Source organism: Scylla paramamosain, chromosome 17 (genome assembly GCF_035594125.1).
Source record: "Scylla paramamosain isolate STU-SP2022 chromosome 17, ASM3559412v1, whole genome shotgun sequence".
NCBI classification, from domain to species: Eukaryota; Metazoa; Arthropoda; class Malacostraca; order Decapoda; family Portunidae; genus Scylla; species Scylla paramamosain.
The window spans coordinates 11,122,592-11,140,000 of NC_087167.1; the positions used below are offsets into that span (position 1 = coordinate 11,122,592).

The 17,409-nt window shown below is 39.0% G+C and overlaps 2 protein-coding genes across 9 annotated transcripts in view; both read left to right on the forward strand.

The window, feature by feature from the left end:
• Positions 1-5,867, forward strand: part of LOC135108473 (mediator of RNA polymerase II transcription subunit 12-like protein) — an 82,257-nt gene extending 76,390 nt beyond the window's left edge. The window contains exons 4-9 of one of the 2 annotated variants that reach the window (XM_064019524.1): positions 939-1,040; positions 2,079-2,141; positions 2,486-2,677; positions 2,932-3,094; positions 3,355-3,564; positions 5,740-5,867. In XM_064019524.1, coding sequence (XP_063875594.1) covers positions 939-1,040; positions 2,079-2,141; positions 2,486-2,677; positions 2,932-3,094; positions 3,355-3,564; positions 5,740-5,753 — 744 coding nt within the window. In that variant the 3' untranslated portion in view covers positions 5,754-5,867. Of the gene's footprint in view, positions 1-938; positions 1,041-2,078; positions 2,142-2,485; positions 2,678-2,931; positions 3,095-3,354; positions 3,565-5,739 lie in introns of those variants that run through there. The other variant, XR_010272290.1, reaches the window with a different exon arrangement.
• On the forward strand, positions 5,828-16,722 carry LOC135108471 (mediator of RNA polymerase II transcription subunit 12-like protein). 7 transcript variants are annotated; one of them, XM_064019514.1, is made up of 7 exons: positions 5,828-5,961; positions 6,798-6,936; positions 8,265-8,976; positions 9,081-9,262; positions 10,271-10,468; positions 10,765-10,863; positions 11,336-14,068. In XM_064019514.1, exons 2-7 carry the CDS (start codon positions 6,862-6,864, stop codon positions 11,402-11,404), a joined length of 1,335 nt encoding a protein of 444 aa, XP_063875584.1. In that variant the 5' UTR covers positions 5,828-5,961; positions 6,798-6,861; the 3' UTR covers positions 11,405-14,068. The 7 variants fall into 7 exon arrangements, with proteins under 7 accessions (XP_063875584.1, XP_063875588.1, XP_063875585.1 ...); XM_064019518.1 differs by having other exon boundaries at positions 10,806-10,863; XM_064019515.1 differs by lacking the exons at positions 10,765-10,863; positions 11,336-14,068 and adding an exon at positions 15,126-16,722.
• Positions 16,723-17,409: the final 687 nt, after the last annotated feature.

Sequence of the window (17,409 nt, forward strand, 5' to 3'; positions counted from 1 at the left end):
AGGTTCTGGATTAAATGATACCAGTGTTGATGGTCAATCTGTATTATCAATAAACATTTTTTCTAGCTAGCTACCGATCATTGCCTTGCTGACAGCACAGCATGGGATGTGGGTGCTCACTGGCTCAGATGTCATAACCTTGTGCTGATTGGCTCACAGGGCTGACCACTTGGAGTTGAAGCTCCCTTGTTGGTGTATCCTGTCTCCCCTAACTGTATTGTTAATGGCTGAGGTGTGGCATTATAGGAACAGAGGCACTTATTTCCACTTCTGAATACTGAAAATACAGCACATTACATGTGGGCCAGAAAGACCAGCTTTTACTGGGTTGTATGGCAATCACCGTGAAAAGAGTCAGCTGAGGGAATAAATACTCACAACATGAATTCAGGAGACCCATAGGTGGGGAAGACATTGCTATCTCAGTTTTGACTAAAGTGGCATATAAATTATGACCATAATTGATACCTCAGTTATTCTTGTTAATGTGATCTGCAGATTAAAAACATGCCCATCACAAACCATTACCATCTGTAGACTGATTCATGTAAGATCCATTGCTCTAATCAAGGAGGCAATATATCATTTCCTCTCATAGAATTGTTATTATATCTCCTGTTTATTACATTATTATTTTCTTGTTTTCTCTTAGTTTTTTTTTCTGAATCTTTTTCCTTCCTTTTCATCCTTACATAATACATAATGATGGCAGAGGACTCTCACTCACTCAGAGCTGCTCTCAGGGTCAGTTAACACAGCAAGGGAATAGGAAAGGTACATACATTATGTATGCCAACCACTCCAATCATATTTGTATTTTTCTGTTTTCACATAGTCTAATGGTTTTCTGGAAATGAACTCTTACTGCATTATATACTGAAGAAAAATGTATACATACTGCCTTAGCATTTGATCACTGAATATTGCCATGATTTCAGGATGAGCTAGATGATGTGAGTGTGAAGCAGGGATTCACTCACCGGCCTCAGATTCAGGATGAGTACAGCAGTGCTCAGAACACTTCCATCACTCCAGCCAAGGTATGTGAATGTCTGTGGTGTTTTACTAGACAATAAGTTACTTGTGTGTGATAAGTGGCTATTGATAGATTGCAACAAATTCATGAGGTTGAGTAGTGACAAATTTTGTGGTGTTTATATGTAAAGAATCAGTTCCATTGCCATCATATTGAAAGAACTACCAAGATTGATTTTACAAGATTGTTCAAAGCATTACCATCATATGAGGTGATTTATTACAAAATACAGGACCTGTGATAAAACTAATCTGGATGCTTTTAAATGTACGAGTGGAGTGAAAATCAGCAGAAATGAGGAAACTGTCTTCTGTAGACATGATTGCATTTATGTTTATTAGGATCTGATCCTATTGCATGGCAAAACCTCTGCAGTGGAATGTCTCAAGAAGAATTTGTATCACCAGGTGTCACCCTCACACCAATCCTTTTTTATTAAAGATCTCAAATGTGCATTCAGCAGTTGTGCATTTCTTTTTCTCTATTATGAAAATCATAGCATAATATATTTCAGCAGTAAAACAATTACACTTCCCCATTGATGCACAATATGGATTATTGAATAATATATTGTTTCTACTTTTCTTTCTTTGCATAATTCTTACTTTTTTGAAAATGTACCATTTTACTTTGATTAACCTAATTCTTGCTTAAAATATCAACTGTGAAGTGCAGCAGTCAGTATATAACCACCTAATAATCATTCCCACCTCAGAGGGACTTTTTAATGCTAATGTATTATGACATATTGTTTTTGGAAGCAGTACCCACTTCTGTTGTTTAATACTTAAAAATTTATGCTTACTGATGACTTGTCAGTAAATTTTCATGATGTCATTCCATGTAGAAGTGTAAGTTGTTTATAAGAGCAAGGAGGTATGCACATATTTATTTGTATACTATGTACTATGCATTTTGAGTTTATCTGATAAACTAGAAATGCACAGATTGGCAGAGTGACTCCACTTGTATTTTGCTGTGTGTGCACAGTAATATTTATACACAGCAGTAGTGAGCTACATTGATGTGATTCTAACCCCAGGCAGCTTTGTCACAGCCTCGAGTTGAACCAAGTAGTATACTACAGTTTCTCACAGCAGGAAAGGTAATTCACTGTGATTGAATGCATGCTTGAGAGTTGGATGCAGAAGTGACATCTCGTGATAGACTCCATTTAAACTGCCCCATCTTTCCATCACCAAGAAAGTAATGAAGTGATGGTACACAGATATGAAGATAAGTTACACATGACAATGAAGGCCATACCCCATTTAAAGGAAAAAAGACAGCATTGGGCATCTTGTAACTCAGCAACAGTACAACAATAACACATAAATATGTTTTAACAGTAACTTTTTGCAGTTGTACAATTTACTTTCATACACATTTTTCAAAATGTATCTAGTTCATTAGTACTTTCTCTCAACTAATAATACACATTTTTTTTAGGTTGCAAATTACTTTAATGCCATCCTCAAGAAGAAGGCAGAGTGCAACCAGCTGCCAGACACAGCCAGGAAGAAGCAGCAAATTAATATTAAAGGTAATTTTTGGCTTGTGACACCAAGATCCAAGGCAGCAATTGAAGCTTGGTTTAAGGACCTTGCGGGATCCAAGCCTTTGACTTCACTGGCTAAAAAGGTAAGTTTTATTTGGAATTCAGCATTGCCAAATTTGAATTTCAACATAATATCGTTAGTAGTTATGGTCTTTTATTTATACACTCATCTAAATATATTGATGATCATTATGTTCACTGGGTGTATTTCTTTCTGTACTTTGCAAGATAAGAAGTGTGATGCATTTAGTTATTATGATAATTCATGCTGTGAACTGCCATTTTCTTTGATATTTTCATAGTATTTTAATTTTGTAATTTACTCCTCATCTTTCAGGTTCCAATCTTCAGCAAACGGGAAGACATGTTCCTGACGCTGTGTGAGTACTCAGTCCCCATGCTGAGGGCAACGTGGTTTATCAAAATGACATCTGCTTATCAAGAGTCAAAAGTAGCAGAATCAAAAATCAAGAAACGACAGCAGCCAGACATTGCACAGGGTAGGCAAACTGTGTTCGTACACTTACAGCAGGCACTGTAACACAGGAACTGTTTGACATGCATGATGCCAAAACACAAGATGATGGTTCCCTCCATGTCATAAAACTAAACTTAAATGAACTGAAAACTGAGAACCCTTTCGTCTGTATTTCTATTCCTGTTGTGAATAGAGGCATAGTGGGTTTTTATATGGGATTTCAGTCTGGTATATTTTCTTTCTATTTATTTGTTTGATTTATTTATTTACTTTTTTCAACAGAGTGGACGCAGACTCTCACTAGACTCCTGCGGGAACAGCTAAACAAAATAGCGGAGATCTACCTTGGCAACCCATCTGCTGCCACGCCACCTGTAGGAACACCTGCAGGGAGCAGCACTCCAGGGGGCACAATGACATCACCAGCCTCAGTGACCAGCACCCCATCCTCCACACCAGCCCAGCCTCCTCAGTCTTCACCGCACAATCCCGGTGGGTCTGCTCACACCATTGGTATTGTCCTATGTTTATATTTATGATAGGTGGCAGAGGTACTTTTGCTAGGACATTATTTATCTTGAAATTGTAATTGAGTCTTTGTTATCTGTGCTTTGCTATGCACCGTGTGTGTGTTTGTGTGTGTGTGTGTGTGTGTGTGTGTGTGTGTGTGTGTGTGTGTGTGTGTGTGTGTGTGTGTATGTGTGTGTGTGTGTGTAGATTTGACAGTTGAGTGATAAGATGTTTTTCGTGTGTGTATTCCTGAGTTGACTTTTGCAAGTTACTGTTAAATATCTTTCCATATCACTGAACAACGACAACCAAACTGCATGGTATTGGTGGCAAAATAGAGTCTGGTGCTGCCTTGTGCCAAGGAATAAAACATTTAAAAACAATTAAATTATTATTACTGGAGTTGGAGAGAGATTTCATCACTTGTAATGGGCTGTTTGTTAGCCAATGGAAAGCAATAAAGAAAGATATGTAACAGTAACTCACAGTAGTCAAATCAGGAATTTATGCATGAAAAACATCTTATCATTCACTTGTCAAACCTGTAATAAAACTGTTCATGTAAGTGTGTCCAAGGCTGCTGTCTGTCTTGACTTGCCAGCTCAAACATTATCAATGCTCTGTTCTCCCATGCAACCAAATCAAACTAGTTGAAAAGTGTGCCAACATTGACACTGACTGAGAATTTTGTTATCTTTTGGCACCAACTCTAGCTGAAAATGTTCATTGAAAATTTTTGATTGAATGTCCACAGAAAATCACAGACAGTAGGTTTAGTAAAGTGCAAGCAGCTCAGATAGGGTAAGGGACATGTAAATCAGATAATCTTTTTTGCTCAGGATGGCTGTCTATCTATCTGTCTCTGTAATGCCTCCCTCCTTCCTGTAATCCCTCAAAACAGGAGTAGCCATGGCAAAAGGGTCTTACCACATCCAAATATTCCCATCTTGCTGCAACATGTTCTCCTTTAGTAGCCTCCTTCTCCATTAGAACTGTCAGTTTCACTCATACACTTTGTCTCATTATAATTATAGTGTGACTTGAGAATTGAAATTGTTACATATTTGTGTTCCCATTATACCAGAAGTTATATGAACATTGTCCAAGGCATATATTTTAATACCTAATATGCACATTTCCATCAAATTTATACTTTCTAGGTTTGTCAGGATCCTCTAGTGGAAGTACACCAGTAAGTGGAACAGGACAGAACACTACAGCCGCCCAGCTGACTCATGTGTTACGTAACTGGAATTACTGCCTTCAGCTCACTCATTTCATGTACCAGGTATGCTGACTGATCCTCTCCAAGGTTCAAATAGGGAACATATAATACCCCAAAAAAATTATATTGTTGAAGGCTTTTTCGGTATGTTTATGTTGTTATAGCCAATCTTTGCAAATGTTCCATGTGATCACTTGACTCTATGCCAGAAAAATATACATTCTGATTAGTAACTCCAAGATAAAGAGTTACAGATTGCATTGATTGGAGGTAACCTTTCTACTATCTCAGAGAAAGGTCAACTGAGGGCCTTGTCATCAGCCATCAGATTTTGTGATGTAGGGAATAAATCGCCAGCAATCATTAGAACACATAGGAAAGGAAGCCCACACAAAATGAAAGGAAAGGAAGCCCACACAAAATGAAAATGTGCTGTGTAAAAATTCATAATGCATATTGCTGCATTCTTCAGCCCTCCTTTTCTCGTGCAGGGCCCCTTCTCACTTTGCCTAGTCAGTGTGTTAAAATTTTAGTACCTTTTCTTTGCTTTAATTGTTATATGACTCCTTCACTTTACTATAATACTTCTTATTTCAGTTTTTCTCTATTATGGTATTATGATTCAATTTATATTTTTGTTTTTATATCATGTTTGTATTTCACTACATTGAAAAAAATCTCAGGACTGAGGCCTCTGTAGTGTACGGGTTGAATTTCTCTTTACATCCGTGACTCTAAGCATGTCTTCTGATACAACTGGTACAAAAAAGAAGTAAATATCTTGATAGGGAAAAGTGGAGGCACCTGAGGAACACTCCCAGATGAAGCAAGACATGAAAAAGATAGACAGCTAGAAGAATAAATACAAAATTTTCTGATATTCTTATGAGATGCATAATCATACTACAATGGTTTACTTTTTTCTTATGCAGGAGGGGCTGCTTGACCGTCAGGAACTGCTGGAGTGGGTTGTTGATGCATTTGTGCGTTGGCGAGGGAGTGAGCATGATGTTGTGCTGAGATGAAATCACTCAGTCTGAGTACCTCTCTCGTAAATTAGCTCACTACTCTGCCGTCAAGTTGACCCAGCTTTGCCATGATTCAGGCTACTCTTCTCCAAGACCTCAGTCACCTGTTAATCCAAGTAGTAATGGGTAAATATACTGGCTATCTCTTTATTTTTTGTTTCTATTTATTAACTGCCATCTTAAGTGAAACAAAATCTAATCTACTCATCTGTATTCTTTACTAATTCTTTTACCATTTCCAGCAATTGAATGGGATGATATTCACCAAACTCTGGCCTTTTCATATTTGTTTCTAGTACACTTCTTTTTTCTCTTGCTGTTCATGGCTACTGTCAATATTAACTTATCATTATCATTTTCCTCATCCATCTTAGGGGACTAGAAAGAACTGTCACTTATCACTGTAACCAAGTGACTGTGTGCAAAATCAGCTCTTGATTTGAAAATTGTTAGCAGACAGCTTCCATTATGAACACTCTCATAGCAAGTACTGCTTAGGTGCATCTGCTGCATAGTGTGGCTCACATACCATTGCAACCAGTGTGAAACGACCTCTAAGGTTTGATACACACTTGGCCAATAATGGTTTGTTTGCAACTTTGCATATTTGTATGGTTTCCTCTTGACTGGTTATTTTATGTGAAGTAGTAATAATAATAATGGTGATAAGAGTGTTATTTATAGTGCATTTTATTCCTTATGTAACACAAATAAGTGTGAAGCAGTTTGTTGTCAGCATTTCATTTCACAGGGCAGTGTAGCACCTAAACCATCACTTGCCAATAACCCAGACTTTCTCCTTGGACATTTTTAGATATGGGTTGATTTTCTGAAATATTTTTAAGGAGGAGGGAGTTTATCATGAGGCATCAACTCTTTCTCATTTACAAGACAGTCTGATATTTCTAAGCAAATTTCTATCATGTTGATGATTATAATGACCAATTTTGTATTTATTTTAGGATAAGTGTGAGTGCCCCAGCATCGGGAAGTAACCAGCCAGCAGGCTCCACTGTGAACCCACTGATGTCCACCTTCCAGGAATTGCTGTCTTGTCACCAACACCGCCCAGTTGTTCAAGCTACCTCATGTTTTATCCAGGTAATAAACACTTTTTATTAGAAAAATGTAACTGGGAATGTTTCTGTAAATGACATGTATCATTATTACTACCATACACAGTGCTTAGATTCAGCAAAACTAAAAGCAAAGTCAGGAATGTACATTTTGTGCACATTTTCTTGTCACTCAGTGATCCTTGAGCCTGTGGTGAATAAGAGTCTTAACTAAAAGCTAGTTGCATTATTTCTATATTTTACTAAAGGCTTACAGTGTCTGTATTATGCCAACAGTTCCCATAAACGGGGATAACTGATGATGCTTCTACTCCTTAAAATTCACATTCACTTGCATTCCCTCTCATCATAACAAAATAGTAACTGTAATATATGCAGCCAGCCCTCACCATACACAAGTTCAATGTTTATGTATTCAATCCTTTGCAGATTGGTACTAGAAGGAAAGTATGTGTGGATTAAATTTTTCACAGATTGCTGCCAATTCAAATCTTGCACACAGTACAGCTCACTACACCACACACACACACACACACACACACACACACACACACACACACACACACACACACACACACACACACACACACACACACACACACACACACACACACACACACACACACACACACATGCACATCACCCACTTCACTAACCAACACTGTCCATTGTCTGTATAGTGTGTACATTTCCCGCTACTGCCCAGCTGTTCCTTTTACTTGCCCTCATTCATGTTGTGACCATGTATGTGTTAGCATCATTGTCATATTTTCACCATGTCTTCTAAGAGACCTTCCAAGACACATGCTGGAGACACCCCTTAGTATACAAAGAAAGTGTTGACTTAAGAGAAAAAAAGGTGGGATTATTAAACAAGATAAAGGAAGGGAGGCAGAAAGGTAGAGCATGACAGCAGTGGTAGTGCAGCATTGAGTCATGTTTGTGGTATCAAGGAGGGAGGGAGGATGGAGTGAGAGGTCATACTACAACATTCATCATTATTTTACTATTTGCTTTTGTTAAACATCAAATAATGTGTTTGGAGGATGAAGTGCATGAAGAGAACACTGAATGAGAAGACAAATGAGTGAGCAGCAAGCAAGAGTGATTGTGTGTGATGGAGGTGAATGGAGAGCAACAATGGCGAGTGCATGAAAATGGCAGGATCTTGTCGATCACTGGAAGGGGGGTATGGATGTATATGTATGCATGTACTGTACCCTTAAGACACACACACAAAGGCATCATCTTTTCATGGATTAATGAAGAGAAACCCTGTGATGTAATATGCTTTATATCTATGTATGTATTTAGACTCTTGATGGTTATTGGCAAAAAATACTTTACTTACAGGCAATCACCCTTGACTGTCCAACTGCCATGGTGTGGAACAATGCTGGGGAGGGTAAAGCATCTTCCTGGCTCACTGGCTCCCCTCTGGACCTTCTGCCATGCCCACCCTCAGACCTGCCTATGCCTCCACGGTACAACAACCAGCATATAAGAGCACAGCTGCGTGTGATGGAGGAACACATTCGTCAGCGAAGCCGGTCAGCAGAAAACAGATGGTCATTGGACAAATATGCTCTGAATGTAGCAGGCTCTACCATCAACCGGGTGCTGGGCGCACTGGACTCTCTTGATCGTCACTGCTTTGATCGTGTTGACTCAAACAATTCTCTTGATACTTTGTATAACAAAATATTTGGGTCTTCAAAAGAAACAACCAATGAGAATCCAAGTAGCAATAGTAGCTGTAGTAGCACAGCATACCCTGGAAATAATAGCAGTAGCAGTAGCAGCAGCAACAATGCTGCCAATAATAGTGATGAAGCAATTGTGAGAACCCTCTGTGAGTGGGCTGTGTCTGTACAGCGCTGCGGAGAACACCGAGCTCTGGTTGTAGCTCGCCTCCTGGAAAAGAGACAGAATAACCTTTCTCAAGCTGAAAATGACATGCCAGATGAAAAAGACTCCGTGACATCAAACCAGATGGTGACACCAGGAGGCTGCACCTTTCAAGGATTGTTATTGAAGTTTTTGGACACACAAGCACCTGTGTATGGTGAGTGATGATAAAAATATTGTTTATCTATTATTCATATTAATTGACTAGGAACATATTGCTTTAATGATTAAATTGTTTAAAATTGTTTGTCTTTTCCACAGATGAGAATGCATTGTCTGTAAGGTCTCAAGAGTTTGGTAACTTGGTGCTTTTATTCTCTGAACTTATTCGTCAAGATGTATTCAGTCACGACACCTACATGTGCACCCTCATCTCTCGGGGAGACTTGGCCACTGGGACTCCTGATCTCAAAGCTGATTCATCTTTTGGAGAGAAGAAAGAAGTAAGCTGTTTTACTGTTCATGTTAAATCAACAAAATTATAAAATTTTCTAATTATAAATGGATACAGTCATGGACAATAGTTAAGTCATATACCGCATTATTTCTGCTGTGTTTTGCATCTTTCCACAATCTGAGGTCCTCTTATTTGCTAGGAATCTATATGTGGATAAGGTTTGTTTGGAAATTATTAGCACATCTGGAGACTCAGCTCTTTCTCATTCTGAATACTTGTCAACAACTACACTTTTCATTCACCCTTTTCTGGTGGGCATAGAAAAGTGACTATAAATTATAGAGACCTCAATTAGGTTATGTTTTGAAGCTTAGTAATTGTATTATATCACGGTATAAGCAAAAGAGAGAAGTCAACAAAATTAGATGTTGACTGGGTAACCTTTGACAATAGCAGTGTATTCACATTTTCAAGATCCTCTGGCTAAATGATTCAGTTGAGTGAGATAGCTTGAACAGAGATTCTCATTAATATAATCGCACATAATTATTGTTCAATATATTGAATACATTGTTGCTTCATTAGATTCAGGGTCTGGAATTCTTTTTAGGAACTTTGAAGCAGCTTTGGATGCAACATTTTGTAATATTTCATTCCATTTGTTTTTATTCAGCATAGTGTATTAGTCAATTTTAGTTTCCAAAGTATTATAAACGATGTGCCTTCTGCCTTTTTCCCATATTACATATTACACTAGCTTAGATGTTGTTAGCTTCCACCATCATTATCACTAAAGATTGTTACAACAGCTATTTGTGTTCTTACACTATAGAAGGAGAGGGTAGAGTAGGGAATCTTAAACAACTCTCTTACCTTTTGAAGATGAACATTGACACCAGAAACCTACCATGTAATTTATTCCCCTTTTTTTTTTTTTTTCACACATTGGTTTGTACTTTTCATGTTAATAAAGGATATAGAGTTGTGGATGATGGTTATGCTAATGTGGCTGTGTCTGTGTATGAAAAGTAGCATAATTTCCCTTATGTTTCAGGATGGTACTGATAACATTGATGATGACCTTGGGAAGATATTACAAAAAATTGCAGTCAACACCAGCCTGGAAGAGTCAGGCTCAGGAGGAAGAGGAGAGCTGGGAGTGGAGGGCAAGCAGCGGCCACCAAGGCACCTTGTTTATGCCCAGCACTTTCCACTCCCCCAGGATGATGCTTACATGCACGAAATTAACCAGGTAACCATTCCGCCAAGACACCTTTCCATTATGAAGGAAACATAACCATGTGTGTTTTGAAGTGGTCAGTCTCAGTTTTCAAGACACTTATCCTCTGTTATTTGATTTTTTTTGTTTGGGATTCTCTGGCATTATATATATATATATATATATATATATATATATATATATATATATATATATATATATATATATATATATATATATATATATATATATATAGAGTACTGGAGGGTCTGTGCGCCAGTCGGGTCTGTGCGCTAAGCCCCACGTTAAATCTCATAACACACAAACAGAGTGTTGAAATGGCGGGCCGTAGTTCAAATTTTCCCGCCAGTACCGTTCCAGTGTTTGCGCCAGGGAGAGAGAGGCAGTGCGTCTTCCGCTATACTGAGGTAAGTTGTCTTCCGCTAACTGTTTCGTTAACACACATGAATATCAGTGTTAGTCACTGCTACCTATTTTGATACAAAACTGACATAACTTGTCAATCAATTCTTTGTTATAATACATGACTGTCAAATGGTTGAGGATAAACATGCCTGAGTGTCAGCAAATAGGAGAGGGCGTGGGTAGCGCGCAAACCCGCCACAAACGCTCATGGCGGGTCGTGCGCCCACCAGGCAAAAGCAACACTAGGCTAGAGTGCTTGTTTTGTTTTTGTTTTCTCTTTTTAGGCTATCTGCATTTTCAGTATGGTTAATGTTATCATGAAAAACATTGGAGAGATGCTACTCACAAGCTATTTTAACTTGTAAAGCGGAGAATGCCAGGATAGCCTAATATTTTTTTTGGAAAAAAATTAAAAAAAAATATTATTCCATTATGCATGTTAATTTGTATTTTTGCTCTGATCCTTTTCAACAGCCCTTGCTGAAATGGCATCAACACAGCGGTACAAACAAGAACAAGTGGAGAAAGCTGTGGAGCTGGTAAGATCTAAACAGATGTCCCTGAATGCCACCTCCAAAACTTTTGGTATCCCTTACGCCACCCTTGGGGATAAGGTCAGGGGAAGAAGACCTATGCAGCCTGCTCCCAAAACAGTTCTGTCAATGGAAGAGGAGAAGAAGCTAGTAGATTGGCTGATTGAAGTGTCTCAACGAGGTTTTGGACGGACCAAAGACGACCTCAAAGACATGGTGAAAACCATTCTCGATGATAGGGAAGAGAGGACTGTCTTCAAAAACAACCGCCCTGTAAAGGATTGGATGCGAGCCTTTTTCAAGAGGCATCCAGAGATACGGGAAAGAATTGGACAACCACTTGGCCGTGAGAGAGCAATTGTGACAAAGGATGCTCTAGGTGAATGGTTTCAGCAAATGAAACATTACCTGGACACCATCGATCCCACTTTGTTGACCTCTCCTGACCGGATCTTTAATGCTGATGAAAGTGGTTTTAATATATGTCCAAAGACAAAGAGAATCATCAGCATGACAGGAGCAAAACACGTCTACTCTGTCACAAGTGGCACACGGCAGCAAGTGACAATGTTGGCCTGCTCCTCTGCCATGGGGCAGTACCTTCCACCGCTGCTGATCTTTCCCTACACCAGAGATCCTCGCTTCAATGCGTTGGAAGGTTTTGAAGAGGCTTTTTTTCAAAAAACTCCAAATGGTTGGATCACTGAGGTGGTCTTTCTTAGCTTTCTGAGGGACATCTTCATTCCCAAATTGGGAGAAAAGCGACCAGTGGTGCTGTTTGTGGACGGCCATTCCAGCCATCATTCCCTGGCAATCAGCACGCTGTGTAACGAGAATGGTGTCATCCTTTACTGCCTGAAGGCGCATGCCAGTCACCTTATCCAGCCACTGGATCAAGCTTTCTTTGGGGCAATCAAACTAGCATGGAGTGAAGCCGTCAGAAAGTTTCAGTACCAAACTGGAGAGAGTGTCACCATGTTCACGTTTGCCCGCACACTAAAGAAAGCTTGGGACACTACAGCACGACCAGAGCTTGCTTACAAGGGATTTGTTAAGTCTGGGATCTATCCTTTTAACCCTGAGGTTGTACTCAACTCAGACAAGCTGAAGCCAAGCTGCAGTTTCTCCAGCGCTGCTCCAGTCACTCTCCCTACCTCAGCATCTTTTGGCATCACTGCTCTTCCCGCATGTACCCCAACAATCTCAACCTCTGTTCCTTCTGCTTCACCAGCAGCCAAATCCAAGTTCCCTGGGCCAGAACAAAGAACTCCCACTCTCTCAGCATTCTCCAACATTTTTGAGCTGATGAAGCTGAGCCTGTCATTAGGGGAAGGAACAACTCTAAAATTCATGAAGCGGTACGAGGAGCGATACGACATGGATGACCCACCTTATGAAGACTGGAAGGTGTTGTTGGAGAAAACCTTACAGCCTGCCTCACAGTCCCTGCCTTCCACATCCCAGCCTGCCTCACAACCCCTGCCTTCCACATACCAGGCTGCCTCACAAACCCTGCCTTCCACATCCCAGCCTGCCTCACAACCCCTGCTTTACACATCCCAGGCTGCCTCACAACCCCTGCCTTCCACATCCCAGCCTGCCTCACAACCCCTGCCTTCCACATCCCAGCCTGCCTCACAACCCCTGCCTTACACATCCCAGCCTGCCTCACAACCCTTGCCTTCCACATCCCAGCCTGCTCCACAACCCCCTGCCTTACACATCCCAGCCTGCTCCACAACCTCTGCCTTCTACAAAGAAAAATTCCAAAACGATTGATGATTACCTCACGCTGCCCTCATTCCCGAAGAAAAAAGGATTAAAAAAGACCATCGCAGTATTGCCATGCTCAATAAGCGGTGTTGAGTACCGGCAAATGATTGAAGAGAAACAGAGAAAGAAACGAGAGGAGGAGAGGGAGAAAATGGAAAGAAAAAGAAAGAGAGAAGAGAGAAAAAAAAATAAAGAACAAGAAGCTGAAGCAAAGAGAAAGAGAATGGAGGAAAAGAAAAGGCAGAAGGAAAACAACAGGAAAGAAAAAGAAAAGAGAAAAAGGAAAGAAAAACGATTCAGGACACTTCAGTATGTTTCCCAAAAGCAGAAAGACAAGGAAACAGAAACTTCAGAGAGTGCGGATGAGCCAGTCTTGGACGATGACTCGGATGATGTAATTGATGATATGAACGAGCTCTGTGGAAAATGTCAATGTGAAACAAAAGGAAAGTTAAGGATAAAATGTGTATTGTGTGACAGCTGGTGGCATGCAGAATGTCTGAGTGAGATGAATTTGAGTGAAAAGTCTCAGGAGGATATTGATACAATGGATACTGAGTTTTTTTGTAATAAATGTAATTAGGCTATTTTGATACTGTTGAATGATTTTTTTCACGGAGTATTCTTAAGATTTTCGTTTCGACTTCTGAAAGGCATTTATTTGTTATTTTGACACTGTTAAATGAAACATTTCACGGAATATTCTTAAGATTTTCGTTTTTAACTCTGTGAGACATTTATTTGTTATTTTGATACTGGTAAATGAAACTTTTCCCGGAGTATTGTTAAGATTTTTGTTTTGAACTCTGTGGGACATTTATTTGTTTATGATATTCATAACTAAAGCACAGTTTTTATGTTTGTCAATACACTATTTTAAAAAATAAAAAAAAAGTTAGTTTGCAATCTTTCATTTATTTTTCCAAAGCTTTTACTCCTTGAGAGGCAAGAGGATTTATTAACTACCTATTGAGAGTGATTTTGATAGCTTGTAGATTAAAACAAAGAACTTAAGGCACCTAGCGCGATGACCCGACATGCCATAGCGCACTGACCCCCCTCCTCAACCTAGCGCGTAGACCCGGCTGGGTGGCGCACAGACCCTACCTAACTTTCCCTTACAGTGCACAATCGGGGAAACTGCAGCGATTGAGGGTAGCGCGTTACCCGCCATCATGAGCAGACAAAATTTTACACTCCTTGTTAAAATTTCGTTTTTGTATTCGTCTGGTGATTTTGTAGCAATTTTTTTCTGCTTAGGGTAGCGCAAACTGCCTCCTCTCTCTCTCTCTCTCTCTCTCTCTCTCTCTCTCTCTCTCTCTCTCTCTCTCTCTCTCTCTCTCTCTCTCTCTCTCTCTCTCTCTCTCTCTCTCTCTATATATATATATATATATATATATATATATATTTTTTTTTTTTTTTTTTTTTTTTTTTTTTTGCCCAGTCACCTTAAATTAACAAAGAAATTGAGTGAAGTAAAATATCCATCATATAGCAATATAGAGAAAAAAGTAAAAAAAAAATCACAGGTTTTGGTGAACTTTTATCTGATTTCGCTCTGTTTAGAGAAATCTGAATAAATCCTTGAGAGAAGAGTGAAAGAAAAACATCTTACTTTATATACATTGTAAGACACAACAAATACCTCAGATTAAATGCAGTTGATATGAAGAGTAACTGCAGTATTTAAAGGTTGTGGAATTTTTGTTGATTTGTGTATGGTGTTTTCTGTTTTTTTGTACTATTAACATTTTTTCATCATTGACTTGAATGCTCAAAAAATTGCTTGGTCATCATGCACTTATCAGAAGTCATCCACACAACCTTGGTACATAATCTGGAAAGTAATTATATTGTAAACTTAACTCTTGGAAACTCATTCTTATGTATAGCTCAGGATGCTTCCAGAAAATTTGATGGGGCTAGTTGTCATTAGAATTATTTGGTGAATCTTCCAGCGGTATGTGTTGCTTTATGGAGTGGGCAAGGCAAGGGATGAAGCTCGAGCAGCAGTCAAAAAACTAACAAAGGAAATCAGCAAATTATTCAGTAAAAAATGCAGTAATGATATTGCAGAAGGTAAGAGGTTTGTAATGTGTTTTGTATCCATGTAATTTATACAAAACTGTCACCTATGATTTGCACTGTTAGTGTCTTAAGCTTGGAATGCATATCACCATATTACTTGCCTTTATAAAAAGTGTAAAGATGCAAAATTTGATGGCTGAAGATTTATTCTGGTTGGTGGGACTTTTAACATGGATGTCTAGTATTTTTTTATTTTGGAAAAATTTATATCAGTTGAAAAATGTGTAGTGCTGGAAAATTAATTATGTATATTTCTACTTTTTTTTTCCTAGATTAAGGCCCATGTAATGTGCGAGGATGACCAGAATCTCAGTACCATGTGACTAACCCCCCCCCCCCTTCCCCTCCTCTCCTCAGTGTCCTTTTGTCCTTGCTTTCCCCCTCCCCCCTCTCAGCGTCACTGTGTTGACCACTTCTATAACAAATTTACCCCGTGAATAAACGTAATTTCTCCTGCTTGGCCAGGTTATAGAGGCGAATTTTTCACCTAATCCCAGAAAATGGGGAGCCCTTAATACGATAAAATTAATTTTATAATGGTAAGGTCTTAAACCAGCTCAAACAAATCCCAGATAATTACGCCGCGCCAATGAGGTTGACGAATCTGATAAGTCTTCTTTGCTTCGCCGTCCTGTTACCCCTGTTGCTGCGCAAGCCGGGAAGAGATACCAGACTCTGACTAATTCCCCAATTGATTTCAAAAGTCCATTGAATTAAACTTCTTAAAGTAACAACTATAAAGTAAACAATAACTTAATTATTCATATTTTTCATCCCTGAACTCACAACCTAGTCGCCCCCCCCCCACTAAAAAACAAAATTATAACTCTTAATAAATTTCCCCATTGGAAACCTTTATCCTTAGTTTTCCGCCGTTTTCCTCTCAAGCAAAGCCAGTCTCTCTCGGATTCTCCTCAAGTGAGCATGCAGTCTGATAATCTCCTCCTCCATTTCCTGTAATATTAAGTAAGTGTTTATTTAACAATAATTTTACTAAAGCAGTCTCTCTCGGATTCTCCTCAGACCCTCTTGGATTCCCCTCAGATATTCCTGTTGATAAACTTTCTGAGTGGATAGATATTCGCATTTTTTCGTTCTTTTTTGTTGGTTTTCACCACGTGACTAGCGAAACCACCTGGTTCGAGATCACCGTGTGAGACTGTCCTCAAGTCTATACATACTTTTTGGGTATATATTTGTTATTTATTTATTTATTCTCTGGTCTCCCCCGCAATTCAGTAGTCGCGAAAATATCTCCATCGTAGTTTTTATGTAATTGAAGAATACGCTACCATTTATTTTGTATTTCTGAATTATGTAACTGAAGAGTACGCTATCATTTATTTTGTATTTCTGAATTATGTAACTGAAGAGTACGCTACCATTTATTTTGTATTTCTGAATTCCTTTCTTTTTATTATTATTATTTCGGATTATTCCATTATTTATTAAAAATCATAAGTGTCAGTATTTGTATTTCTCTTAATCCAGTGATAGGATTTGTAATTATCGTCTGCCACAAGGGAACATCACACCCCTTAGAGGGCACTAAAAATGTAAAACACAAGATTCAGATGTCTTCTAGTAATGTATTGTATAACTTTGGTTTCCAGGTGGCAAAGTAAAGAAGTCGTCACGTGGAGAATTTAATTTTGAAAATATTTTGAGCCGCTTCTGTGCTCTGACCTACTTTGACCAGCACCACATCACTAGCACTGTAGCCGCCCAGGTAAGACTTGTTGTTGTTGTTGTTGTTGTTGTTGTTGTTGTTGTTGTTGTTGTTTTAATTATATATTCATCTATTTGTTTGTATATCTGAGAAAAGGAAGACCAAAAAATCAAACTGATAAAGCACTAACACAAGATAGTGTGTATGTGTGTGTGTGTGTGTGTGTGTGTGTGTGTGTGTGTGTGTGTGTGTGTGGGGAGGGGGGGGGATGGGGTGTTACTTAGGGAGAAGGGCTTGTGCCTGTGGAATCTTATGCTGTAGAGGAAAGCGTTGACACACAGTAAATGCAGCATTACTTTATTTCTGGTTACGTTTTGGGACAGCACATTTCCACCTTCAGACCCGTCAAACTAGAAAAAAAAAAAAAAAAAAAGATAAAGACCATTAAAAAATAAATAAAACACTTCTCTTGAGGAGAGAGAGGA

What these genes read in the sequence shown, in the direction of transcription:
- LOC135108471 (XM_064019513.1), top strand. Translation starts at nt 11,347, where the DNA reads ATGGCATCAACACAGCGGTACAAACAAGAACAAGTGGAGAAAGCTGTG.